At 42.4% G+C, this 27,740-nt stretch overlaps 1 protein-coding gene across 1 annotated transcript in view; it reads left to right on the forward strand.

The window, feature by feature from the left end:
* Ctnna1 (catenin alpha 1) overlaps window positions 1–19,884 on the forward strand; it is a 150,004-nt gene extending 130,120 nt beyond the window's left edge. Inside the window, exons 11-18 of the mRNA XM_070036108.1 lie at window positions 6,447–6,603; window positions 8,786–8,986; window positions 9,768–9,919; window positions 14,550–14,660; window positions 15,717–15,898; window positions 15,992–16,097; window positions 18,020–18,154; window positions 18,763–19,884. Coding sequence (XP_069892209.1) covers window positions 6,447–6,603; window positions 8,786–8,986; window positions 9,768–9,919; window positions 14,550–14,660; window positions 15,717–15,898; window positions 15,992–16,097; window positions 18,020–18,154; window positions 18,763–19,050 — 1,332 coding nt within the window. The 3' untranslated portion in view covers window positions 19,051–19,884. The remainder of the gene's footprint in view (window positions 1–6,446; window positions 6,604–8,785; window positions 8,987–9,767; window positions 9,920–14,549; window positions 14,661–15,716; window positions 15,899–15,991; window positions 16,098–18,019; window positions 18,155–18,762) is intronic.
* Window positions 19,885–27,740: the final 7,856 nt, after the last annotated feature.

A 27,740-nucleotide genomic window follows, 5' to 3' on the forward strand; every position in this document is an offset into this window, starting at 1 on the left:
TGCCCATGTATGCACTCAGTGCTGGTCCTGGGGTTTGACTGAGGGCCTGGGCCCTGTCTTTGCGTTTTTTTACTCTGGGCTAGCATTCTACCATTTAGTTACAACTTTACTTCCAACTTTTTGGTGATTAATTGGAAGAAGAGTCTCACAGACTTTTCCTGCACAGGATGGCTTTGAACCTTGGTCCTCATATCTCAGCAGCCTGAGTAGCTAGGATTATAGGTACGAGCCACCAGTACCCAGTTTCTCCTTGAAATCTTGAAAAATAAATCATTATAAAAACGTTTATTGTTGCCCTGTGAATGTGGCACTAGTGGTAGAACAGGCATGAGGCCTGGTGCTCAATAACCAGTACCACAAAACAAAATTCCCCCCACCCCCCAAAAGGAAGAAAAAAAATGCATGATAGCTTTTTTTTCTGGAAAGTGAGGAATGGCAGTTGACCACACCATGTGCCTGTCGGCACCCACTGGAGGGGTGAGCTCCGGCAATATTAACAGACTGGAACTGTGATGGTTTTCTCATGAAACTCTTAACAGCTGTTCACATGCTACAATCTTAGTGACTGGAATTTGGATTTTTTTTTTTAAAGGGAACCACATTCAAAAACTAGTCTTAGCTGGGTGCTGGTGGCTCATCTTTGTAATTCTAGCTACTAAAGAGACTGAGATCTGAGGATTACAGTTTCCAGCCAGCCTGGGGAGGAAAGTCCGTGAGACTCTTCTTTCCCAATTAATCACAAAAAAAACCTCAGAAGTAGCACTGTAGCTCAAATGGTAAATTGCTAGCCTTGAGCAAAAAGTGCCCAGGCCCAGAGTTCAAGCAAACAAAAAGCTGGTCTTAGTTTAAAGCCTTATGAAACAAATATTAATAACTTAGTGCAGCTAGCTACTAATGTAGAAGCTTAACTTTTGTAGGTTTATATAAGTTATTAGAAAGCCGGGCGCCGGTGGCTCACGCCTATAATCCTAGCTACTCAGGAGGCTGAATGCTGAGGATCGTGGTTCAAAGCCAGCCTGGGCAGGCAAGTCCATGAAACTCTTATCTCCAGTAAACCACCATAAAACTGGAAGTGGCGCTGTAGCTCAAGTGGTAGAGCACTCACCTTGAGCTGAAGAGCTGAAGTACAGCACCCAGGCCCAGAGTTCAAACCCCACGACTGACAAAAAAAAAAGTTGGGACTGGGAAGGTGGCTCAGTGGTAGAGCACTTGCCTTTCATGCCTGAGGCCCTGGGTTTGATTCCTCAGCACCACATAAGCAAAAAGAAAAAAGCTGGAAGTGCTGTAGCTCAAGTGGTAGAGTGCTAGCCTTGAGCAGAATTGCTGAGGGACAGCGCCCAGGCCCAGAGTTCAGGCCCCACAACCGAACCACCCCCCTGCCCCCCCCCAAAAAAAAGTTGTTAGAAGATGATTAGCCTGGGCTAAGAATATGACACTCTATGAAGGGGGGCTGGGAAGGTGGCTCAGTGGTAGAGTGCTTGCCTTGCATGCATGAGGCTCTGGGTTCAATTCCTCAGCACCACATAAGCAAAAAGAAAAAAGCTGGAAGTGGTGCTGTGGCTCAAGTGGTAGAGCGCTAGCCCTGAGCTGAATTACTGAGGGACAGCGCCCAGGCCCAGAGTTCAGGCCCCACAACTGGACACCCCCCCCCCCAAGGGAAAAAAAAAAGCTCAAGAAGGAACACTTTTTTGAGTACCCAGTGGTGTTTCCCAGGAGGAAGTGCTTACTGAGACTCACATATCTCCCCCCTCCCCTCCCCCCCTCCCCTGGAAACTAAGTTTGAGCTCAGGGCCTTGCACTCAGTCAATTTGCTTAGCTGGTGCTCTGCCACTTGAGTCACACCTTTAGTGCCCACTCACAAATTTCTCAACAGCCTAAGTGGTGTTATTTCAATGGAAGAGGTTGAGTTTCCATCTTTTTTCAAGTAGAGAATGCTTAGAGAACACTCTGAGGACTTACATTAACCTTTCTCTGCATGTACTACTAGATGTTAGTGATCACAGACAAAAAGGAGCAAGAGCTAGAGGAACTGAACAGAGAGAATGAAATGAAATTTTCATGTTGCCTCTATCACTATTCTCAGAACACACATGTAATACCTGTACTTTGCTTTTTCATATAAACACCCCCAGTACTCAAGATAGGTTACTCTGCCAATAAATTTGTCTTAATATTAGTGAGATTGGTTAGTTCAATGATGAATTCTCATCTTCTGAGGAACATTCCTCAGCTTAATCAGTCATTAAATCTGCCAGTGATTGATTGCTGTCTAGAAACTTAATGATTTAATCAACACCTCCATAAAGTTTATGGATGACCAAATCATAGATCAATTTAGAGCAGATATCTAAAGATTCAGCATTCTTTCCTCAGGCTTGCTTTATCTTTGCTTTTAATATCTTTGTTTCTTCATTTGGTTTTGAAATGCTTGAAAAGTGACAATGCTTCCACATATCTGCAGAAACAGATGGTAACATATGCTGATCACACCTACCAAGAATATTTATATAAATGATCTTAAAGCCTACCAAAAAATCACACAGAGAGTCTGTAGAGCCTAATGAAAATGCTGGTGTGTGTAAACCATGTGTGATTAGGCCGTATGCACAGGGTTGAGTTTGCTATTGGAAACGCTCATTTCTTTCTCTTAGGACTTCTTCTACTAAAATGGACATAGGAGAAGTGAGTGTTAAGTGTCCAGACCATACTTGCAGATTTGAAGACTTGAAGGGATAGAGCTAGACTAAGTAAATTTAGTTCTCTTGTTGTCTGAAGCAGTAGTATTTATTTGAATTTGAATGGTCAAGAATTTAACAGGATACCCCACAAAGTGTAGTTTTGTACAGAAAATCATTAGTGGTTTTCTTTCTTTCTTTTTTTTGTCAGTCATGGGGCTTGAACTCTGGGCTTGGGTGCTGCCCTTGCGCTCTTCAGCTCAAGGCGAGTGCTCTACTGCTTAAGCCACAGCACCACTTCCAGTTTTCTAATGGTCTATTGGAGATAAGAGTCTCATGGACTTTCCTGCCTGGGCTGCCTTTGAACCATGATCCTCAGATTTCAGCCTCCTAAGTAGCTAGGATTACAGGCGTGAGCCGCTGGCGCCTGGCTTAGTGGTTTTCTTTAAATAGTTATACAGAGGGGTTTCAGTTCAGCATGTCAACTTATGAGTACAATGAATCTTGATCAATTTACCGCTTTCATCATTATTTTTACATTGTTTTGTATTCAATTATTTGAAATATCTGAGATATACCATTTAGCTTGGGGTATGTAGTTAGAAATGACTTGGGAGTTACAATAACAGGTCTGAGTGGGACATGTATGAATATTTGGCAAATGGATGTCAGTTTCATGGATGAAATGATCATAGTAGAAAGAACATAGAAAAAAGAGAGATGGTAGTCTAAGAGCACACCTTGCGGTATTCTAAAAATTAGCAGAATCAAGAGAGAGTAGAAGGAGAGAAGTCTTCACCAGCTAAATTTATGAAGAACTCAAAAAGTTAAACAGCAAGAGAACAAATAACCCAGTTAATAAGCAAACTGACTGTTCCTACAGGAAGAAATAGAAATGGCTAAAAGATACATAGGGAAATGTTCAGCTTCCTTAGTCATAAAAAAATGCAAATCAAAAGCACACTGTACACCATTGATGGGAATTCTAAACAAGTATAGCCACTATGAATATGATTGATAGAAATTCTGACTATGAAAATGGAACCATGAAATGTGTTGAAATTATTTTGGAAAGTGGGAAGGGAGAGAGAGGATGAGATTAATTGGAATATATACAGTCATGTAGCATTGATTTGTAACAGAGAAGTCTCCACCTGTATAACTAATATAAGGTAATTGGAATATATACAGTCATGTAGCATTGATTTGTAACAGAGAAGTCCCCACCTGTATAACTAATATAAGGTAATAATAAATTCCATGATTGCAAACTAATAAAGAAAATGTCTTAAGTTTCAAAAAAGGGGGAAAAATCAATAGACAACATAGTTAATAGTGAAAGATTGGATTTTTTCCCCCCCTTAAGATCAGAAAGCTCAGTATCAGTGGCGCATGCCTGTAATCTCAGCTATTCAGGAGGTGTGAATTGGGAGGGTCACAGTTTGAGGCAAGCCTTGGCAAAATTTTCACACCTCATTCCTACCAATAAAAAGCTGGGCATGATAGGTACTGGTGGCTCACTCCCAGATACTCAGGAGGCTAAGATCTGAGAGTTTCAGTTTAAAGACAGCCTGGTTAAGAGACTTACCTTCAGTTAGCCAGCAAAAAACTGGAAGTAGGGGATATAGCTTGAGTGGTAAAGCACCAAGCATTGTGAAGTTCAAGCCCTAGTACTGACACAAAAAAAATAACTCTAGCATGATAGTGCTCACCTTCATTCCAGTATACATGGGAAACCTAAATAAGAGTTCGGTAGAAGTCTAGCCTATCCTGGGTAAAAACAAAATCATTCCCGGAAACAAAAGGGCAGAGGTCGTGGAATAAACAGTAGAGCAACCTACCTAACTACCTAACTAGTACCTTCTCCCCGCCCCCCCCCCCTCCAAAAAAAAATACTAGTAAGACAAAGATGGTGTGCTTGCCATTTGTAAGCCACTTTGTATTGGAAACACTAGCCCATAGAATTTTAAGATTGCCTTCTATGGTGGACCTGGTTGGCTCATGTCTGTAGTGTCAGGAGGCAGAAATTAGGAGCATAGTGACTCAAGGCCAACCCATGCCAAAAATGTTTATGAGTACCCATCTCAATAAACAACCCAGCTTGGTGGCACATGCCTGTTATCCCAGCTAGGCAAAAAGTAGGAGAATTTCAATTTGAGACTGCCTCCAGTTTGTTATGGGGCCGGAACTCTGGGTTTGGGCGCTGTCCCTCAGCCGTAAGCACTTGTGGCTTTTTCTGCTTATGTGGTGATGAGGAATTGAACCCAGGGCCTCATGCATGCAAGGCAAGCGCTCTACCACTGAGCCACCTTCCCAGCCCCTGACACTTCAAATGTGAAGAACAGAAATAGTAACCTCCCCTCCTCCCCAGTTGTTCGCTAGTCATTTCTGCTTCACTTTAGTAAGGTCAGCCTTCTAGGTCTTGTATGTTGGCATTCTTCTTACTGGTTTACTTAACCCTATAACACTATATATTTTATCTGCCACATGTATTTAAATGCAGATGTAATATGGAAAAAACTATAAATTGACTTCTTCCATTGCTATTTGGAAATAGAGACTTTTATACACAATTACTTGCAAAGGACAAAGGGAGAACCAATGCAACAGTGATACTCACAAGACTAACATTTTGGAAATGAACTTTACAACTTGGGGGAGTAGATTGGGGAGAAGGAAAGTGGGAGAAAAACGAGGGAAGGTGTAACAATGTTCGATAAGAAACATACATATGTACATTTACGTATATTACACTTACGTAACTGTAACCCCTCTACATCACCTTCATAACTAAATTAAAAAAAAAACAAAAAATAAATGTATTTAATAAATTTATTACTCCTCCATCTCAACTCAAAACTTGAAAGTCAAAGGTTTCATCACAAATAGTGATGAGTAACTGAAACAATCTTGGGTATCCTACAATAGGAGATTAACACAGTATGCTTCTAAAGGGGAATAATAAGCAGTTCATATTTTAATATATATTTATGTGTAAGAATATTTAAAAGAAGCAGGATAGTTGATTTTATTTAGCATGGATTTCTAGTTTATAGTTTTTTTTGTTTTTTGTTTGTTTGTTTTTGGTCCGGTCGTGGGGCCTGAACTCGGCCTGGGCGCTGTCCCTCAGCTCTTCAGCTCAAGGCTAGCGCTCTACCAGTTGAGCCACATTGCCACTTCCGGCTTTTTTCCCGTTTTTTTTGCTTATGTGGTGCTGAGGAATTGAACCCAGGTCCTCAGGCATGCAAGGCAAGCGCTCTACCACTGAGCCACCTTCCCAGCCCCTAGCTTATAGTTTTTGACCCGCTTATACTTTATGATGAAGAGAAAAGAAATCTTGGAAATTAATGTCGACTGTGGCATGATTAGAATTTAAAGTTTGTTTTATAATTGCTTATATTATCCAAATAAATGATTACTTTGAACTGGGCGCTGGTGGCTCACACTTGTCATTCTAGCTTCTTAGAAGGCTGAGATCTCAAGATTTGAAGCCAGCAGAAAAGTCTGTGAGATTCTTTAATCTCCAATTAGCCACTGAAAACCTGGAAGTAGAGCTGTGCTGTGGCTCGAGTTAAGAGTGCTAGCCTTGAGCAAAAAACTCAAAGACAGCACCCAAGCCCTGAGTTCAAGTCCCAGGAGAGAGAGAGAGAGAGAGAGAGAGAGAGAGAGAGAGAGAGAGAGAGAGAGAGAGAGAGAGAGAGACGTGAAATATGTGTAACACTAAGCCACTGTCAGTGTGTAAAAAACAATAAACTTTAATACTTTTTGCAGGTTATCAATGCTGCATTGGCTTTAGCAGCAAAACCACAAAGTAAACTGGCCCAGGAAAACATGGATCTTTTTAAAGAACAGTGGGAGAAACAAGTCCGTGTTCTCACAGATGCTGTTGATGACATTACTTCCATTGATGACTTCTTAGCTGTTTCAGGTAATGAACTGGTTTCCAGATTAGTATGTAAGAATGTTTATAGTTACTATAGTCTGAGTTTCAGCCATGTGCAAATACCTCCATGTTTGGGCGCTTTGCTATGGTTTAATTTTTAAAGGAAAAAGTTACCTCTGCATTCTGAGCAGTAGGGCATGAGTTCTAGCCCTTTCCCTCTCAGTAGGGCTAATTTGTTTAAAACTTGTGAATCTGAAAAGGAACTTAACACTATCACCATTTTGCTTTTGCTCTTCCCTCCCACTGGGGTTTAGACTTAGAGCTGTGAGGTTGCTAGACAGGTGCTGTACCATTTGAGCCACAACCCCTAGTCCTTTAGTTGTTTTTGAAAATAATTTTTTCCTTTCTTGGAAAGCATCTTCTTTTTCCAAAGTACTCCTTGTTGAGCTGCCTACTTCTCCAGAGACTGACTGTGTGATGCATAGCATAGATAGAAAACAGAGAGGAAATATTTAAGAGCCATTTAATTATGAACTTGGAAAAAATAAATCTGGGTAATTCACCTCACAAAAACAGTTGATTTCATTATGTAAACATAAACTAGTAATGACATAGTAAATTACATTCATATAGAAAATGTCTGTCAAATGCAATTCAGTGTTTATCACAGAAATAAATTTCAATCCTATCTCCTTAGAGTTGAATGACATTAAATGCATTCTCTATTTACCAGGTCTCTGTTCTTGGCTGTATGGCTTCTGTCTGGAAGTGCCAGGCTTCCTGAGTAGAGTGGCTATGGGCAGATTCAATGGTTTAAGGGCTGAAACTACCACGGCACCCAAGTGAACCACAGGCTAGAATGTGGGAGGGTGGCCATGGGCTTGAAAAAGAAGCAGGGCTTAAGTATATGCACAGTATAGTCTCCAGCAGTGACCTATATAAGGGTGACAGTGTGTTTTGCATACCAATGTCTACCTGTCTTTGCATGTTCTCCTTGGGATTGTAGCTTTGGTTTTACTTGGAAAACTGGGAGAAGAGACAATCTGTAAACTACCTACAGAGATAAGGAGGAGGGTGTAAGCCATGTTGTTTGCAAGACTGCCAAATTGCAGGTGCTGATTTTTTTTTTGTTTTGTTTTTTAAAACACATTTGCAAGCACGTTTTTGTAGGTGCCAAAAATGCAGCAATGGCTTTTTTGGGAAATCTTGGCCTTCTGTTGTTTTCCCAATGAAGTGCTGAATTATTCTTTTTCATGGGTTTAGAGAAAACATTCCACCTTCATAACACACTTTTAAGCAAACAAATTCTGAAATCAAAATGCAAAGTTCCCTCCCCCCCCCCCCCCCCCATAGATACTATATTTCTAAAGCTAGTTTTTTGAGATTGGGTTGAGTATATTTCAGGCTTGGTCTCAAGGGATTTTCAATCCTTCAGCCAAGTAAAATGTAATAGAATCAAATGTTCCTCGTGCAGGTTTCTTCAAATCAGAGAACAAAAGGGATTCCATAGCAGCATTTTATGTGGGATCCAGGCATTATCTTTAGGGTGCATGGCCTAAAACAGAAATCAATTCTTTGGAAGATACACTTTTTTAAAGTGTGTTCAATCTTTATGCAAATGTATGAGTTTAAGAAAGGGCTGACTTGATGAAAATGAGTTTAGACAGTTTCTATCTAGCAAATGAAAACATGAAACTATTCTCTAAGGAAGAAGTGGTGTTTTCATCTGAAATTTAGAAGTCTACCTGGTACGGTTTTCTAATATTCTGTCACAGGCTTGCTCAGGAATGTGTCCTGAGTAGTTAACTAAGAGGGCAGAGTTTTAATAATAATAGGGTAGGAGTTCCTATCTTCCATTCAACAAAGTAGTTTGTGTGAATACACCGCGTCTCGAGCATCATTGTCACCCTTTCATCATTCTCATCCATCCTTCCCAACATTCTCCTCTTCATTCATCCATCTACCCCTTTACACACTCCCCTCCCTCCTCCCCCTCCCTCCTTTTATATAGCCTAAACAGCCTAGAACTTACTATGGTTCTACCTCAGCTTCCCGAGTGTTAGGATAGTGTTAGTGTGGCCCTCCCTCCTGACCTACCCCAGCTCTCACATGTAAAACTTTTGGCTATGTGGTTGACCCCACACACACAATCAGTCATTTGTCAGGGTCGTGGCCACCTGTTAGTGAAAGCTCTCCTCCCTCACTCACCTTTTTGTTTATTCTTTAGAGAATCACATTTTGGAAGATGTGAATAAGTGTGTCATCGCTCTCCAAGAGAAGGATGTGGATGGGCTAGACCGCACAGCTGGTGCAATAAGAGGTCGAGCAGCTCGGGTCATTCATGTTGTCACCTCAGAGATGGATAACTATGAGCCAGGAGTCTACACAGAGAAGGTCCTGGAAGCCACCAAGCTGCTCTCCAACACAGGTATGAGGACTCACTCCCTTCCTAGTGTTTTCCCCATATCCCTATGACCTGTAGTTAGGAAGGAGAAGACCAGAACTCAGTTCTGCTCTTCTTAGAAGTTCTGGGTAGTACGTCATACTTGTATGAAATTGGTCTGCTAAAGTCAGGCCTCACAAACACTTTGTATGGGATTAATTCTGAACACATATTTAAGATGAACTGCTGAATTCAATCTCCTTTTAGTGAATAAATACTAAGATGGATCCTATTCTCCCTCTTATTTTTACCTAGCCTTTGCTTCTAGGGATCCAGCCCAAGGCCTCTTGCATAGGCATGCTAGCCAAATGCTCTATTGGTGAGCCTGTAGTAAGGCCTCAACTTAGTTCTCAACTTTTCAAACCTACGTTGTAGTCTGGTGAGAGGGAAGATGATAAATATGTAAAAATACTGCCCTTAGTTTTCCCTCACGAAAACTAAGTTTCTGCACCCGAGAACTGTGTTCACACTAGGTGCTGGTGGCTTACGCCTATAATCCTAGCTACTCAGGAGGCTGAGATCTGAGGATCATGGTTCAAACCCAGCCCAGGCAAGAAGTATGTGAGACTCTTATCTCCAATAAACCACTGAGGAAACCAGAAGTAGTGCTGTGGGATAGTACCCAGGTCCAGAGTTGAAGCCCCATGACAAACCAAAAAAAAAAAGAAAAATCTTTATCATGAGCCTTTCCTCTTCTAAGGATTCAGGGAGGTGTTGGTGGGATGCTGTCTGCCAATGTTACCCTCCCTGCTCCTTGTTTCTGCAGTCATGCCCCGTTTCACCGAGCAAGTAGAAGCAGCTGTTGAAGCTCTCAGCTCAGACCCTGCCCAGCCAATGGATGAGAACGAGTTTATTGATGCTTCCCGCCTGGTGTATGATGGGATCCGGGACATCAGGAAAGCAGTGTTGATGATAAGGGTGAGTAACAGCATCCTAGACATTTTAACAGCTTCTTCCTTATCATTTGCTAAACTTGAGCAATACATCATTCTGAAACTTAGCAGATGGGGTGGCAGTATATAAAAAAATGACCCTAAAAGCGGTTAGAATAAGATAGATTTAATAATGTTGTCTAAAATGACTGTTATTTTAAGTCAGAGCACCAAGTTTAGTCCAGAAAAAGCACTCACACAAATTCGCCTTGATGAATTTATTTAGGGCAGTCACCATAGTGTGAGTCTTCAGTGTGAATTAGAAGGGAAACGAGTTGATTCAGAAAGAGGCTCTTTCCTTAATGCAGGTGGAAGTCACTGTTCACAGATGTATCCCTTCCTGGAGTGGAAGGTAGGATTTCAGAATCCTGGTGTATTTGGGATAAGGATTAGGGGTTGTGCAGTGCTGGTGAGGCTCCCTGGCTCATGACTAAGTGTTAACAGTTTAAGCTATTCCCTATCTTCTCTAAGAAAGCAGTTATCACTACCTGTGGAAAAGCCCTTGGCTACCCTCTGGGTTGGCATGAACAGCAGTCACTCCCTTACACACTGCTCTGGAATCTTGAGAGCAGAGCTTACGAATATTCTCTCCCAGGACCTCCTGGACACCCCAGGTCTATACAGGCTTTGCTATGGTTGCAGTTCAGGCATGTTAATGCAGTGTTTATGTGCTGTGTTGGTGGTGGTTTGGCATACTCTTGAAAATAGTCCAGTCAGTGTTTTCATTTATACGTTTATAGTTTCCTAGTGGGATTCTGTCCTTAGGTAAGGCTAGCTTTCAGAACTAGCCATGATATTAGCTGGGAACAGGCCATTCTTTATGGCAGCTGTATCCATTTTCTGTGCAGTGTATAACATTGAGGCAAGGCTGCTTTCCTCCTGGGTGAGACAAGATTGCTGCTCAAGGTTGTATATTGGTTTCTGGCATGTTCATAAAGGCCCCAGACTTGCCTAGATTTGTTAGGAGTGGGAGAGGACGGCAGTGCACTTTTTTTTCCCTGATGCTATGCGAAAGAACCCATGTGTTCAGTGGGTTTGGTCATGTGAATGGGTCCTCATGACACACATACTAGTGATGGTGCACCTAGCTCTGTATTATTATCAAAGCTATTTCTATGCTTCAGTTACGTGGAAATAGGAAGAAAGAAGCCTGAAGATTAGAGATGGGGTTGATGTCAGGTTAGAGCTATTGGGGTGTCAAAGCAGCAAGGCTGTGGAAACACATCTTGAAGGTGAGCAAGCAGCTGCGGATTCTCTTCTAGCATGCTCATTCATCTAAGAATGATGGCTTTTGATGTTTTTACTAGATTGTGTTCAGCACATAATGGCTGTTTCTTGCCATGTTTGGTGCTGAATGTAGGTGAAGAATGACCAAGGTCTTAACTCAATCAGACCAGCAAGTATAGTGATCGGATCAAGGGAAAATAAGTGACTTCAACTAGAAATACCTGTCACAAACAGAAAGGCTTTGGTGATAACCCCTTACTTTCCTGCTCTCTGACCCTGCTACTGCCTTTAATTTAAGAATTATCCTTGACAGAAATACAGGTCAGTGGTAGAGTGCATAGCATGCATGAGGGCTAGGTGTCATTCCTCTCACCCAAAAGAAAGCATCCTTCGAATCCCTGGGCCTCTCTTTCTTAATGTTTTGTTTCCTTCCACCTCACCTCTGTAGCTCCAGTACTGCCAGTATCTCCACCTCCAACATCATCTGTTTCCAGTATTTCCTCTTAATAGAAATGGCCTAACCATCATTGGAGTCCACCTTTGTCTTAAATTCGTTGGTCCCCTCCACCTGTCACGCTCAGCCCTTTGTCCTTTGCTTTGACTATCTCATTTTCTTATACATTCCTTCAAAATACAGGCTTAGTCAGGTCTGCTTTCCCATGGAGCACAGAATAGATCAGCACATCCACCCTGATAGAGGTTGCTGACATGGGCTGTCCCTAGGCCCTTGTGTCCTGTAACCATCCTAACTCTGATCCTGGAATTGGTGATTCATACGTTCCTATTCTTTTCAGCTGTCCCACATTGTCCCAACTTCCCTGTCTGGCCTTATTACCAATTCCACCATAGATAGAGAGATTTAGAGTGCTCATTCCTCCATTGCATGTGCATCTGTCTTCTAGCACTATGGACATCTTTGTCACAGCCCCGCTTCTGCTTTATGTGGTGCTGAGGAATCAAACCCAGGCCCTCAGCCGTGCGAGGCAAGCACTCTACCACTGAGCCACCTTTCTAGCCCTACACTGAGTTCTTGACTCCAATCTCCCAGCCCTTCTTGTCTACCTGCCCCTCTCCTCATGACCTACCTCACCCTTTCAAGTACCAGTTTCCTGTTGTTCATTTTGTTGAACCTTGATTTTTGCCTTTCTAAGGAATTATACTATTTGAGTTCTTGAATCTACCACATTTCAGTTAATACATTTGTATATATTTGCATACCACCTAATATATTTATCTAATTTGTAAGCTAATTCTAACCTCTACAGATGAAGGAAAACGTGCAACCTTGATCTCTCTGGCTCTGACTTCATAATTTTTTTCAAGTCTTTCCATTTCTTTTAAATATCACTCCTAATGGATGAGTGAAACCCATTACAGTGTATATATACACATTTTAAATAGATTTTTTAAATAATTATATCTAGAGGCTAACTTTGAAGTTTCATATATCTATATCCAATTTTGCCAAGTGCCTTTGTTCATGCTGAGCTCCCAACTTCTCAAACTTCATTCATGTATCAGTTGATAGTAATTCATCTTCTCTTACCAAGTCCTAAACCTTGGACTCCTTCCATTTCTTCCTATTGCATACTTTAATTAGCAAGTTTCACAGCCTCTACCTTCCTGAGAGCATCTAAACACATTCCCACTCTGGTCCAAGCTTTCGGCAATTACCTCTGTTCTCCATATTCCCAGTCCTGAGTCCCTGCAGTCTTTTTATCTCAGAGCAGCCAGAGTGGTCCCCAAGCTTCAGTCACTGCTCCCCAACTCTCCAAAGGTGCTCGTGTCACTCAGGGCCAACCTGAAAGATAATGAGCCAAGTTCTTCTTGTATAGCCTTTATGCTACTCCCTTTCCTCAGGCAGGCATCCGCCCCTGCTTCCTCTGTGCCTCCCCCTTACATTCCCACCCCACACTGCCACTCACACCCCTTTCTGGTTCTTTTTTTAATAGCATTGGTCACTTTTTTAGCATGTCAGAATATGTATGAGAGCAGTGATCTTTGCATCAGTCACTTGGCATTTCAGGGGTTCAGAGCAGTGCTTATAAGTTTACATGCTTAACAAATACTTAATTGAGTGAATGAATTTTTTTTAAGAAAGTGTGCTTTTGGGGGGGGGGGAGGAGTCAGTCGTGGGGCTTGAACTCTGGGCTCTTCAGCTCAAGGCAAGCACTCTACTGCTTGAGCCACAGCGCCACTTCTGGTTTTCTAGTGGTTTACTGGAGATAAAAGTCTCACAGTTTCTTGCCTGGACTGGCTTTGAACCACAATCCTCGGATCTGTGATGGGCAGTGGAGAGGTGCTCATTAGTTTCAGTGTATCATTAAAATCACCAGTGGTGGCAACATCTTTTGCGCTATTAGCAACATTCCATGGTCTCACAGTAACATGTCTCTGTGGCTCCTTGACACCTCCATACCACCACTCTCCTATCATCTCATCTAGGATAGGCCCAGCCTTTGCACATGTCAGAACCCAAGACACTCTTGGCAGTTTGAGAGCTGCTCACATGCCCACTATTTGAACCTCACAACCGGCCCCTGGGCTTGGCTGAGGGCCTTGCCTCACTGCTCTCCTGTCACTGGACAGCCAGCCAGGCTGAGAGCCAACCCCAGCTGCTCTTCCTACTGCCCCTTTACTGACAACTGCCAGAAGATGACATTGGGTTTCAAGTCAGTTAATCACAAGAGGCTGGTACTTTGTGCAAAATAAGAATATTATTTCATAATTAAAGCAAAAACCTAGAATGAGTAAGCCCCTTTGATATTTACTAAACTCTTACATGCTGCATTCTTTCTCTTTCCATTGATAAATGTTAAAACTACCCTGTAGACTCTGTTGCAGACTTTCTCACCCTAAGAGAAAGCAATTTTTATCATAAAATAGAGAAGTCATGTCTGCTTAATGCTGTATAAAACACTCCTAAGACAGACCTCCTCCCCCTGGTGTTTGAACTCAGGGCCTTGTACTTACTAGGCAGGCACTTTACTACTTGAGCTATTCTGCCAGCCCCATAAGACCTTTGCTTCCAAGGATAGCTCTGACCTTTATCTTTAGGTGTTAGTGACATACATTTAAAAAGTGAAATCCTTGGACTGGCAGAGTGGCTCAAATTGTACAGCACCTGCCTAGTAAGTGCAAGGCTTGAATCTGTATTTCCTGTCATTTTTACTTGTGATTCAGTTGAACTTTATACTTTTTAAGCCTTCTTTGAAAAGTGCCAGTGTGGGGCTTACACACGGATGAACGATTTTTGAGTAACCATAAGTGATCAGAACGATGAACATGAAATTTCAGTATTCTGGGCCTCCATGCTTCTGGTTAAGGGGCTTAGAGAGGATGGCTGAAGCCTCGCTGTTTCTGACTCATAATCTCTATCTTGTTGGCAGACTCCTGAAGAATTGGATGATTCCGATTTTGAGACAGAAGATTTTGATGTCCGAAGTAGGACAAGTGTCCAAACAGAGGATGACCAACTGATAGCTGGCCAGAGTGCTCGGGTAAGGAAGCACTTTAATTTCTTCTGCCGACCTTCCCTGTCCCTGTCAAGCTTGCCCTCTTCTAAGACAATTCTGTTAAGTACTCAGCACCATTAACCAAAGTTAAGTTGTAGCATCTGCTGGTCAGTTGCAGATTTTTCCAAAAGGCTCTTCAGCTGGGAGCAGGACAGGAACATAGGCCTCCTGGGCTCTTGTTTATGATAGAACCCTGAGTCAGAAAAAAGCCGAGGACTTAGTGTAATATTTGTTAAAACAATGGTGAAACTTTACTGCCTTTGCCATCTCACTGATGCCATGGGTATGAACCACTTAATTATCCTTGCATTAAAAACAACAAACAGTGGTACATTCAAGAAAAACATGGCATTCGTTTGAGTCATTAAATCTTTAATCCATAGCATTTAAATTTTCAGAAGGATGCCAAAATATATTTCTAAGGAGTCTATTTTTTCATTCCTTGGAAATCCATCTTAAACAGTGAGTATGTTCCTGCTGTCAGGAGCCGAAAGTGTGGAGCCCTTTTCCCAGGCCTTGAATTGGTCAGTGGGAGTTAAATGTGCTTAAAGCCTCGCAAGTAGCTAAAATACATATCCCTTAGTAAATGCTTGTCTTTCTTGTTTAAAATTTAACTTCTAAAACTATTCCTGATGTACTTTTAAAGCTTTGGAAATGTCCATTCCAAGCCCACAGAGAAGAGGACTACACACATTCTCCTCTCATTTTCTTTACCAAGAAGGCAAGGGATGAAGCTTCTAAAGCCGACCTGCTCTGTCTCTGCGTAGATATGGTTGTGAAGCCTCCATGCATGTAGCCTTCTACCCTTCACACAGTTCCCTTCCACACTGGAACTTGTTCTTGAAAGTGGGTGGAGAATTCAGGCTGCCATAGACTTCTGTGAAAATTAGAATAAATAGTCCTTCAGGCAAAATAAAACCTATTAAAGAATTATCCTACCTATGTCATAGATTGCCTGTTGGAAATATCCTTGGGTAATGCACTGTGAGAACTTCATATTATTCTCTTTACGTAAAGAGTGTTCTGTCCTTTTGATTGTAGGCAATCATGGCTCAGCTTCCCCAAGAGCAAAAAGCAAAGATTGCAGAACAGGTGGCCAGTTTCCAGGAAGAAAAAAGCAAGCTGGATGCTGAAGTGTCCAAATGGGATGACAGTGGCAACGACATCATTGTGCTAGCCAAGCAGATGTGCATGATTATGATGGAGATGACTGACTTCACCCGGTAAGCAGTATTCGGCCCCAGCTGGCTGTGAAGAGAGAAAGGGCAGCTTCCTTCCCCCATAGACATCTTAGAGATCCTGTTTTCTCTTTTCAGAGGTAAAGGACCACTCAAAAATACATCAGATGTCATCAGTGCTGCCAAGAAAATTGCTGAGGCTGGATCCAGGATGGATAAGTTAGGCCGAACCATTGCTGACCATGTGAGTAATAGATCTACCTGGTTGTCTTAGCTCATCCTAGACTCATGCAACCCAGTCCATTGCTGAGGTGCCTAAGTGATAACTTTTTTTTTGGGGGGCGGGGAGAGAAGTATTCCTGGGATTTGAACTCAGTGCTTAGGCACAGTCCCTGGGTAGTGCTCTACCCTTTGAGCCACGGTGACATGTCCCTTTTTTTCTGAGTAGTTTACTGGAGATAACAGTCCCATGGACTTCTGCCCAGGCTGGCTTTAAACCATGATCTTCGCGTCTCAGCCTCCTAAGTAGCTAGGATTATAGGCATAAGCCACTGCCACCCCGCTGGAATGATGATTCTTTTTCATAGGCCACACCTTTCCATTACTATCTCTAAAAAGTTCTTTAACCTACTTATTTAATTCTGGCATAAATTTCAATGAATTTGAGTTCTTAATCTTGTATTGCTCTAATGCAAACTAGGCCTAGCAACTGTCAACTTTTTCTAAGGGCCATTTGGATATTTATATCATTCAACAGGTCATAACAACGATCAATATAGACAGACAGCTGTGGACAGCCATGAGACCCATTTGAGATGCATACCTGACAGTTATCTTGACCAAATGATTTTGCAGGCCTTATAAGACTTGTGGAAATTCCCCACTCTTAGTTAAGTGGCTAAAACTTACCTCAGCTCAGGGCAGGAGGTGCTTCTGCCAATCCTAGTACTGGAACTAGATACATGCGTCCCTCTTCAAGAGCCCTTTTGGACAGTGTTCAGAAAAGCTGGTAGTGTGTCCAAGGTGAAGGATAGCCGTCCACATCTTAGCATACCTTCGTACCTTCAAATGGTTAGGTCAGAGAACTTGACTTTCTACTTCCTAGACCTTTTATACAGCACATTTCCTATATGTTCTAAGACTTGTTGCCAGAGAAGCTCTTTCTCAGTTATAGGTTTTCTGTACATTTATCCAGGTTCTTATCTAGGCTTAAGGATGAATGACCGCTGTCTCTTGTATCTCATCATTATTCAAGCCAGGCTCTGTGGTCATTTTGATCACCCACCCCCCATTCACAGAGCTCCATAAGAAGCTCTCTATACTTACACTATCTGGATTTTCCTGTCTGCAATAAACAGCTCAAGTCCAGATCCCCACCCTGCTACCCTCCTGCTTTCCTGCTTCTCCCCCACTCCAGCACACAGCCAACAGTCCTCATAAAATGCAAATCAGACTTGGGCTGGCTCTGATTCATTGGCTTCTTAAGAGTATAATCCAAAAACTTCAAAATGGACTCAGAGCCCTATTTTATAATCATACTGTTAGTCTCCCTGGCATAGGGGTGGGAGGGGAATTGTTGTGAACACTGGGACAATATTGAGTAAAGCTTTCTAAACTGGTGGGCATCAGCAGTACAAGACTAGGCCTAGACTACCCTTTTCACTTGTGATCAAGATCTCACCAGCCCCAGGTGTTTTTTTCTTGCTTTGGTTTATGTGTTCACCATCATTGCCTAAAGTGTGTATTTCCTGTTTTCAGGTATTTTTCATATGCATCATAACTGAGCAGATAGCTCTTCTGCCTCAAGGATGGATAGTTTATGTAGCTCTAAACATTCTGCCTTTTGTGCATAGTCAGACTCTTGCTTCCTAAGGCTTTTTCTTATCTTGCAGAGCCCCAGGCCTCTCCATGCTACATAGTCTGAGGTGATTTCTCATCACACTTGTGGAGTGGCAGTAGGGCTCAGAAAGTATTCATAGTCAGGGCTCCATCACTTGGCAGCCATCTCCAGAGTGGCCAAGAGATGTGATAGCCTCAGGAAATTATTCATTTCCATTATCCTTGGTTCTGAGAGTAAGAATATTAGCGCAACACAGATCTTTTCAGACATATCCCTGGGGACAGAGAGTTGTCTGGGCCAGGCCTGAGTGCTTGTTCTCCCAACAGTGCCCGGACTCAGCCTGTAAGCAGGACCTTCTAGCCTACCTGCAGCGCATCTCCCTCTACTGCCATCAGCTCAACATCTGCAGTAAAGTCAAGGCTGAGGTGCAAAACCTTGGAGGAGAACTTGTCGTCTCTGGGGTAAGCATCTGCAGTGACTAAGGTGCTCAGTAGGAATGTGCTGACCTGCATCTACAAGAAAGTAGCCTCTTGTCTACTTAACTGCTCCAAATGGGGAAAATGCTGGGTAGATACTCCAAAGGTCCATCTTGGGCTCTGGAGGGAACAGGCTACATTGTTTCTTCATGCTGAATCACAGCTCTTTTTAGCATGTCATGATTGGTGACAGCTGCAGCTGTTACTAGGATTGATCCTTCCTTTGCTAGCTTTTCTTCCCCTGAGAGGAATAAACCCTGTAAAGATTTACAAAGCAGACATAAGTTGCTTTCTCAAAACTATCTTACTTTCTAAGTGCCTAAGTTGAATCTGTTAATCAAGTCACAGTTCTGGGTGGGCACTTTTGTCAATATATTGGACTCTACAAGGTCCTACAGTTTGTTAATCTCATGGAATTTCCTTGAAAATTTATATACTAAGCAATTGGTACCACCATTTGCTTAAATCTGCTACATCATAGGGGAGGAGACTCAGTTGTGTGCCAGATGAGGATGTTTCCATTAACAAGGCTGTTGCTCAGGCCCCTAGTCCTGAAGGCAGGCTCCTCACCAACCCTCATCTGTATCTTACAGGTGGACAGCGCTATGTCTCTGATCCAAGCAGCCAAGAACTTGATGAATGCTGTGGTGCAGACAGTGAAGGCATCCTATGTGGCCTCTACCAAATACCAGAAATCTCAGGGTATGGCTTCCCTCAACCTTCCTGCTGTGTCATGGAAGATGAAGGCACCTGAAAAGAAGCCCTTAGTGAAGAGAGAAAAACAGGATGAGACACAGACCAAGATCAAGCGAGCATCTCAGAAGAAGCATGTGAACCCCGTTCAGGCACTTAGCGAGTTCAAAGCCATGGAGAGCATCTAGGCCTGCCCTCGCCCCTTGGGGCTCCTGAAGATTAGTTGCTGTTCTTCACTCATGTGTATTTACTAAGTAGAGAACACTGATGTTAGATTCCCCAGGGAAAAAGGCAGATTTTTGAACCAAGGTGATAAGTTTTATAAGGACAATGTTTGTATTTTAAATTGGTCAAAAAATGCTTTTATAGAAATCAGAAGCATATTCCTAGTTATATTTTTATAAGCTCAAGTATAAAAAAAATCATAACCAAAGAGAAAACCACATTAACTTCTTAGCAATTAATACTCTTGACTAAGATGCATACTTGTTTTCTAAGTTGGATACTTGTTTTCTAGAGGAGGTGAAGGTTTGAGAAGTGGGGATTGCAGTGTGGTAGTAAATGACCAAGGCGACCCCCTGGTGAGCAGCCTGGGGAAACAGGCTCTATGGAAGGAATTTACGAGAAAGCTCTTCTGAGGAATAAACCATATAAACAATAAAACATAATGTATCACGAAAAACTGATTACTCTCTTTATGAAATGGGAATTATAATGCATGGCTACAATTACTAATGTGCTGTGCCGCAGGCCATTAATAAACTTGCTTTTTTCCCCCCTTTCTTCCAGCTTCAAATGCAAATTTATCATTGGGCTCACTTGTAATAACTGCCATGTTTCCTGCTTTGGGCTCCCAGCAGAAGCCTGACAGAATAGTGTTTGCTTAGGCAATAATTTAGCTTTTACCTTATTTGTGATTGCTATAGCTACAAGGTATAATTTTACTGTCTTATTTAAATTTTATGAATTTGAATGTTTTTTTACACTAACTTTTCCCAATAAAGTCCACTTCATGAAATCAAGTCATTTGCCTTTAAGATGAGTCATGTCTGGACATGGTGGCAGGGACGTGTGGATTGTAGATTCAACCCCAGTCAAAATTGGTGAGACCCAGTCTCAATATAAACCAAAGGATTTGGGGCATGGTAGCACACCTGCATGAAGCCCTTGGGATCCATCCCAAGTACTGTGGTGAGGAGGTGGGGAGAAGAACACATAGGCTTAGCAAAATGTGTGCCTTGCTCTGCATTCTCCCAGGTATTTCTCCTCTCCCAGGGCTGCTGCCCACTGAGGAAGGCTATGCCTGTGGCTCTAGGGATGCACAGCTCATGCCAACTGACCAGGAAGAGCATTAATCTGTTGAATTTCCCAGTCTGCACCTCTACTTCGATGTAAAAAAGTTGGCTTCCCTCAATCTTCTGTGTTACGGGAGACGAAGGGGACATACCTGACTTGCCTTTCTGCATCATTCCTATCATCCAGGCAAGGCATGAGAATCGGCACTTTAGAAATAAGACCTATCTTTAACCCCTTGTCCCTTCTGAGCAGTCATCATCATCTTCAGCAGAGATCCCTAACAGAATAGCCAGTCATTGTCCTGACTTCCTCTCTTTGCCATTCTAGTCAGCACTTGTCTTACTGTTTCCCTAGTCAAGCCTTCTCCACTGCCAGAGCTTGTTGGCTCTTCTTTGGGTACCATCTTATCAACAGTTTCAATGAGAGGCCCCTGCTAAGGCATGCCCTCCCCACCCCCCTAAAAGTACCTCACTGGTTTTCTGGTTGGGGGTGGTGTCCCTTTCACCTGTCATGCACTGATGTCTCTTCTGGACCAGTGTTCACTTCTGATCCCAGCCATACTCCTGCCTTTACATGGTCCAAATGCTGACTTGTCCCTAGAACCCAAGCTTTTGTACCTGCCTCCTAACTCTCCACTTGCATGCTTTGCCTATCCAAAGGGCACTTGCCACCTCTTCCACCCACAAACAAAGCCCTTCTCCATTTCCCCACTGGTACTTGGCACTACCAATCACCTCATTTTTCTGGCCAAATACCAACCAAAATTGCCTTTAAAAAGTATGCAAGGTCTCAACCCCAAATGCAGTAGCTAAAACAAACATGACTTCAGTTTGGTTTTTCTTGTGTTGGTCATAGGGCTCTAACTCAGGGCCTGGGCACTGTCCTTGAGCGTTTTTTGCTCTCTACCATTGAGCAACAGCTCCACTTCTCTACTGAAGTTTTTTTTTTTTTTTTGGTCCGGTTGTGGGGCCTGAACTCTGGGCCTGGGCGCTGTCCCTCAGCTCTTGAGCTCAAGGCTAGCAATCTACCACTTGAGCCACAGCGCCACTTCCAGCTTTTTTCTTTTTTCTTATGTGGTGCTGAGGAATTGAACCCAGGGCCTCATGCATGCAAGGCAAGCGCTCTACCACTGAGCCACCTTCCCAGCCCTCTACTGAAGTTTCTATAGGTCAAGAATCTAGGAATAGCTTACTTAGCTAGCTTGCTCTGAAAGTTGCAGCTGAGGAAGGCTGTGGTCCTGAAAGTTTGACGTCAGAATCTATGTCCAAGCTCGTCAGCGCCATCCATTGGCAGAAGGCATCAGCTTTCACACAGCACAGTAGCTGGCTTCCCCAAATCTGAAAGATCAAAGATAGCAGCAGCCAAATGGGAGCGACAGAATTCTTTTACAACATGATCTTGGTGCCATTGTCTCAAGCCTGTAATCCTAACTACTCAGAAAGTTGAGAACTGAAGACTGCTGTTCAAAGCCAGCCCAGGCAGATAAAGCCTAAAGGTTCTTTTCTCTATCAGGAAAAACCCAGGAGTACAGGTGTAGCTCAAGTTGGTAGAGTAGCAGCCTTGAGAGAAAAGTCAAGCAACAGCAGAAGGCTCTGAGTTCAAGCCTCGTACTGACACAGACTGCCACCTGATCTGTACTCTATTGGTAACGGGTCCAAGCAGCCTAGTTCCAGGAAGTGGACCACTAGTTAGCATGCCTTTTTTAACAGCAGCTTAAATAATTCCTCTGTAACAAGTCAGTTTGCATCCCTCCCTGAGCTTGAACTTTCCAGTGGCTTCTACATCCCTCAGTAAAGCCCAATTTCTGTAGCTTCTTGTCCCTTCTTGTCTTTTCTCTCACTGAATACAGTTTCACATTTTCTAGACTAACCCTGTTTATGCTTCCCACGTTGCTGGGATGACCAGGGCATGTTACCACTTTTTTATTGCTTGAGGATCTCACAGGCTGCCCTCATTCCTTGATCCTCCCTCCCTCTGCTTCTTAAGTAGCTAGGATTAACATGAGCGACCAGCTTTAACTGCCCTCTTGGTAGTGCATTGGGCACTACATTTTTATTATCTACAAGAGCAGTAGTCTTCAATTCACCACTGGATGGCCAAGGTGTAAGACACTTGCACACTGAAGACACCAAGAGATAGCTTGGGATGCTCTCGAGCAACATTTCCCAGCTTCCTCCCTTTACTTAGTCCCTCCTCTTAGCTAACTCTTAGGGACAACATTCTTGTGGCTTTTATTTCCATCATTTTAACATACTGTGTTAACAACTATTCCCCAAGCCTGAGCTGTTTCACTGCCCTGCACCCCAGCAACCCCCCAGTTTCCATCCCATCCAGTCTACCATCTCTTAGCCCCAGCCTACCTCTGCAGTCCTTATTGAGCTAACAGCTTCCAGCCCAATCTGCTCAAGAAAGAAGTGAGAAGGAGCTGCCTGCCGCATGCACCGGCAAAGTCCATGCCTGATAATCCACATCACCCCATCTTGTCTCCACTGCCTGTAGCCTTCCAGCTGAAGCAAGTCACCCATTAGCAAGTGGACCGGACATGTCAAAGTGTACCAGCTTCAAAGCTGAGTCCTCCTAATGCCCCAGAGCCCAGTATCCCTTCTGCCCAGGGCCTTTAGCAGCGTGAGTTGCTGGTGGCCACTCCCTCCATCTTTGGTGCACTTGCTCCAGTTCTCCATGCTCTCTTAACCCTTCACTGGGACTTGCCCAGTTCATTGTTCTTGTGATCTGGGGTGCCAGCTTGGGCCAGGACTCAGTTCTGTTTCTCCTTTTCCCTGTCTGTCATGCAGTGCTGCTGGTAAACGCTTAACAGCTGGCTCTGCAGGGCTGAGGGGACACACAGCCACACCCACGTTCCTTCACCATACAGTATTTCCACTGTAGTAAAGGACTTGTAGCACACAATTTACAAATAATATTAAAGTATACGATACTCTACTGCAAAGTCCACCTTGCCAATTGATCTTCCAGGAGCCTTCAGTGTTCTGCTGCTGTCTAGTATCTATACCTAATAGATAGTTGCAGGTGACTTAGAGTAGTTCTAGGTAAATGCTGCTTGATGATTTGTTTACCTTAGGGAGATGAAAGGGAGATAAACAGAACTTACCTATGGGTCAATGAATGACTGGATCAGACATAACTGTCAAATTCTCTAAGACAATTCCCTCTGGTTTCTGTATTGCTGAAGATGTTTTTGCTATAAGCAGCATGCTTTTAGATTTAACTGGCATTAAGATCTTCAGCATTTTCTTAAGTTTACACCATCAACAGAACAAAGGTTAAGCCTTGATCTGTAGCATCTTCAGGTTGTCCAGTGCAAATCCTGTGGCCACACCAGATTCCCAGCCAGGACTGTCTTGAATATGGATTTGGGAAGAACAGTGCAGGATTGCTAACTTGTGCACTGCCACTACGCAGATATAGCAATTGTGCATCGCTCCATGGCATAGATCAAAGTAAAATTTAATAATTAGGGAAAAAGAGGACTTCTGAGTATTTTATGTTTTTAGAATCAAAGTTAGAATTTAAATGGAGTAAATCCCATTCTTTCTGGTATACAAATGAGTTTTGACAAATGCAGCCCCTTTGCCTCTAATATTCACCATACAGATTTCTTGTGCTATCACAGTAAAATCAAACATCCACATACCCTAAGTCTCAGCAAGAATCCTTTCCCTATAATTTTATCCTTATCAGAATGCCATATAAATGGAATCAGTGGGTAGCCTTTGAGTCTGTCTACATATTATACAATGCAATTCAATCAGGAGGATGCCTGGAAGTGTGTAAACAAATGGCTGTGTGTATCCTGCTTGGTCTTTTTTATTGCTGAGTAATATACCATGGGGGATGTGCCATAGTTTATTTTTCTAGTTTATTCTTTAAATAACGTTTCATATAAAGCTTTTGTATAGCCTTTGTATAAAGATTTTTCTTCATCTTGAGTAAACACCTGGGAATAAGACTGTTTTATTTTAAGAGGACGTGTGGCCCACACTTGTAAACCTAACTACTAAGGAGTCGAGGCAGGAGGATCATCAGTTTGAAGCTAAGCCCAGGCAAAAGTGAGACCCTATCTCAAAACAAAAAGCATAAAACAACAAAGGGACTAGGTTCAATGATTAAGTATGTGTTTAACTACAAGAGCTGTTTTTTACAAGAGCCAATCCCCTTTTACATTCCCCCAACAATGGCTGAGTGTCCAACTCACCGACTTCCTCCCAGCACCCAATGTCCACAAGGTTGGTCTGGGCTTAAGTCACTTTAATAGATTTGGTGTATTTGCAAAGCGTATTCTGCATTTTACTAACATATTTTCAAATCTGCCTAGTTTATTGGGGTAGCTGGGATTTCTTTGGTTTTCTTTAGAGATTGAAGAGCTTTTTTAAAAGACAAAACCCCACAAAAAACAGGTTCTCAACACTTAACTTTGTGAAATATATTATTTACAAATGACATTTTCCCTGGCTTTTCTATCCTCTTAGTATTTTCACAGAACAAGTCTTTATACTTTGTCCAACTTCAAGTCACAAGGGTTTATCTCTTGTTCTTGTTTATAAAAAGCTTTATAATTTTGGGCTGGGAAGGTGGCTCAGTGGTAGAGTGCTTGCCTTGCATGCTTAAGGCCCTGGGTTCGATTCCTCAGCACCACATAAGCAAAAAGAAAAAAGCCGGAAGTGGTGCTGTGGCTCAAGTGGTAAAGCACAAGCCTTGAGCTGAAGAGCTGAGGGACAGCGCCCAGGCCCAGAGTTCAGGCCCCACGACTGGAGCCCCCCCCCCCAAAAAAAAAAGCTTTATAATTTTATAGCTAAGTCTATGGTTTAATTTTGTACAAGATATGAAGTAAACAGGTCAGGACTCATTTTTTAAAAATACCTATCCAGTTAACAGCAGCACTTATTGAAAAAGGCAATCCTTTCTCCACCAAAGTGCCTTTGTACTTTTGACAAATACCAATTCAAGTACATCTACAGTTGTCTCATCCAGTATTGCCTTTTGCAATTTCACTTACTCTTGGTAAGCCATGGCCCAAAAATATTAGATGCAAAGTTCCCCAAACTAACATTTCATATGTTTTAAGTTGCATGCCATTCTGAATTCAGGGATAAAATCACACTGTGTAGCTCCATCCTGTCTAGACATACATCACCCTTTTCTCAGGGTGTCCACATTGTACATGCTGCTACTGAACAGTCATTTAGTAGCTCTGCTGGTTATTAGATAGGCTGCTATCAGATATGCCTCAGAGGCTATAAAGTGCTACCTTTAAAGAAAGAAGAAATTTCTCAACTTAATGAGCAAACAAAAAATAAATGCATATTGAAGTTTCTAAGATCTACATTAGGAATGAATTTTCTGTATGAGGATTTAGGAAAATAACTTTATACTAATTTAACTTCAAGTTACAGCTGCAGTACATGAAAAGGGAGTAGGAAAGGCATTCATTCAACTTGTACAATTATGACTTTGGGGGTGGGTGGGTGAAGGGCTTGAAGGGTTCGGGGCCTGGATGCTGCCCCTGAACTCTTTTGCTCTACCACTTTGAGCCACAGTTCTACTTCCATCAACTTATACATTTATAGGAAAAACTAGACTATATGGCATTTGATACTTACTGGGCTCTGGTTTTCATGGAAGTCCTAGAGGGAATGTGCTGCTGATAAGAGGAGACTACTGTATTTTTGCACTGTGTGATTCATTGGTCTTGGTGCCTATCCTCTGACCAGTCACTGCCTTCATTGCCATAGCTTGATTGCCCACCAACTCTGTTCCTCTTTTTTCAAAACTGTTTTTAGTTATTCAGATTGCTTTGTGTTCCCACATAAACTTGCAAGTAAGACACTTGACATCTACAGATTTCCTGCTGGGATTGCACTGAATCTGTAGATCAATTCTGTGGACACTACATCTCAGCGTTATTGACTCTCCCAATTCAGAAACTCAATACACTTTTCATTATTCAGATGTTTCATTTCCTTCATCAGTGTTCCAGTTTTTGGCACAGAATCTCACATGTCACTTCTCCCATGTTATTATAAATAGTTCTGTTTTTACACTTTAATTTCCAATTGTTCATTGCTAGTGTATAGAGATACAATTGATTTTTGTACACTGACCTTGTCTCCTGTCCTTGATTAAACTCATTTGCTAGTTCTAGATTTCTCATTGATTCCCGGAAATTTTCTACCTTGACAATCGTGTCAGCTGTGAATATAGTTTTACTTCTTTTCCAATCTATATGCTTTTTATTCTATTTTCTTATCTTGAGCGTGCCACTCTGTACTGCAAGACAGAATTGAGAAGAAGTTATGAGAAATTATTCTCTTGTTTCAATCTTAGGGGGATGAATTCAGCCTTTCACTATTAAGTTGATATTAGGTGCAGGTTTTAATGTAGTTTTCTTTCATGAGGCTAACAAAGTTCTCTTATTTCTGATTTACGGAGAGGTTTCATTTAGTTTTTTGCGCGTAGGGTCTGCAATCAAGGCTTACAGTTGCTTGGCAGGAACTCTGCTGTTGAGCCATGCCTCCGGCCCTTTTTTGGCTCTGCTTATTTTTGAGATAGTGTCTTCCTCTGTGTGCCTAGACTATAATCTACCTATTTTAGGCTTGTCATATCTGAGATGACAGTTGTGTGCCACTAGTCCTGCCTCTTTCCCTTGAGATGGAATCTCAAAAGGTTTTTTTGCACAGGCTGACCTGAAACTGCAATCCTCCTACTAAGATACATACACCTAAGATAGGCATGTGCCGTCTATTGGTAGAGAAGGGGTCTTAAATGTATGTGTAGGCCTGGCCTCTACCTACTATCCCTCCAAAGCTAGGATTACCAGAGGGAACCTCTGGCACCTGGCCCTTGTTTTACTGAGGATGGGAACCAGGGCCTTTGTGCATGATTAGCTGCCACTAAGCTATATCCTCAGCCTTGAGAGCTTTTATTAGGTATTACCAGGATCAACTGAAATAAACATGTGGTCTTTTTTTTCCCCCTTAGATCTGCTGTCTGTGAGTACAATGAATTGATCTGAACTAGGTTCCCTATTCCCAGGCTGAGTTCAGTCTCAAAACTATATCAATTTTAAATACATTAAAAGAGATGGATGGCAGTTCAGAAAGTGAAGGATGGCATCAGTACTCGTGTGTGTGTGTGTGTGTGTGTGTGTGTGTGTGTGTGTGTGCACTTTGAACCGTGATTCTCAGATCTCAGGCACCTGAATAGCTAGGATTACAGGTAGGAGCCACTGGTGTGTAGCTGACCTGGATTTTGGCCCTGTGACATCCAGCCAAGTAAGATACTTATTGGAATGTTTTAAGGCTTGAAGGTAATTTGTTTCTGAGCAACATAAAACTGATACCATAAGACACCTTCTCAAGGAACTGGCCAATTAGTTCCTCTACATTGTCAAACTGACTTACCCCTGATTTATAATTACAGTGTATCCACTTACTATCCTTTAACGCCTGCACAGTTTGTAGTGATATCCCCTTTCCTCCCTAATATTGGCGCTTTATACCTTCCCTCTTTATCAAAAAACTATCTTTTAGTTTAATTGATTTCCTCTAATTTTTGTCTTCAATTT

This window comes from Dipodomys merriami, unplaced genomic scaffold (assembly GCF_024711535.1).
Source record: "Dipodomys merriami isolate MVZ:Mamm:240054 unplaced genomic scaffold, mDipMer1.0.p SCAF_27, whole genome shotgun sequence".
In the NCBI taxonomy this organism is placed as follows: Eukaryota; Metazoa; Chordata; class Mammalia; order Rodentia; family Heteromyidae; genus Dipodomys; species Dipodomys merriami.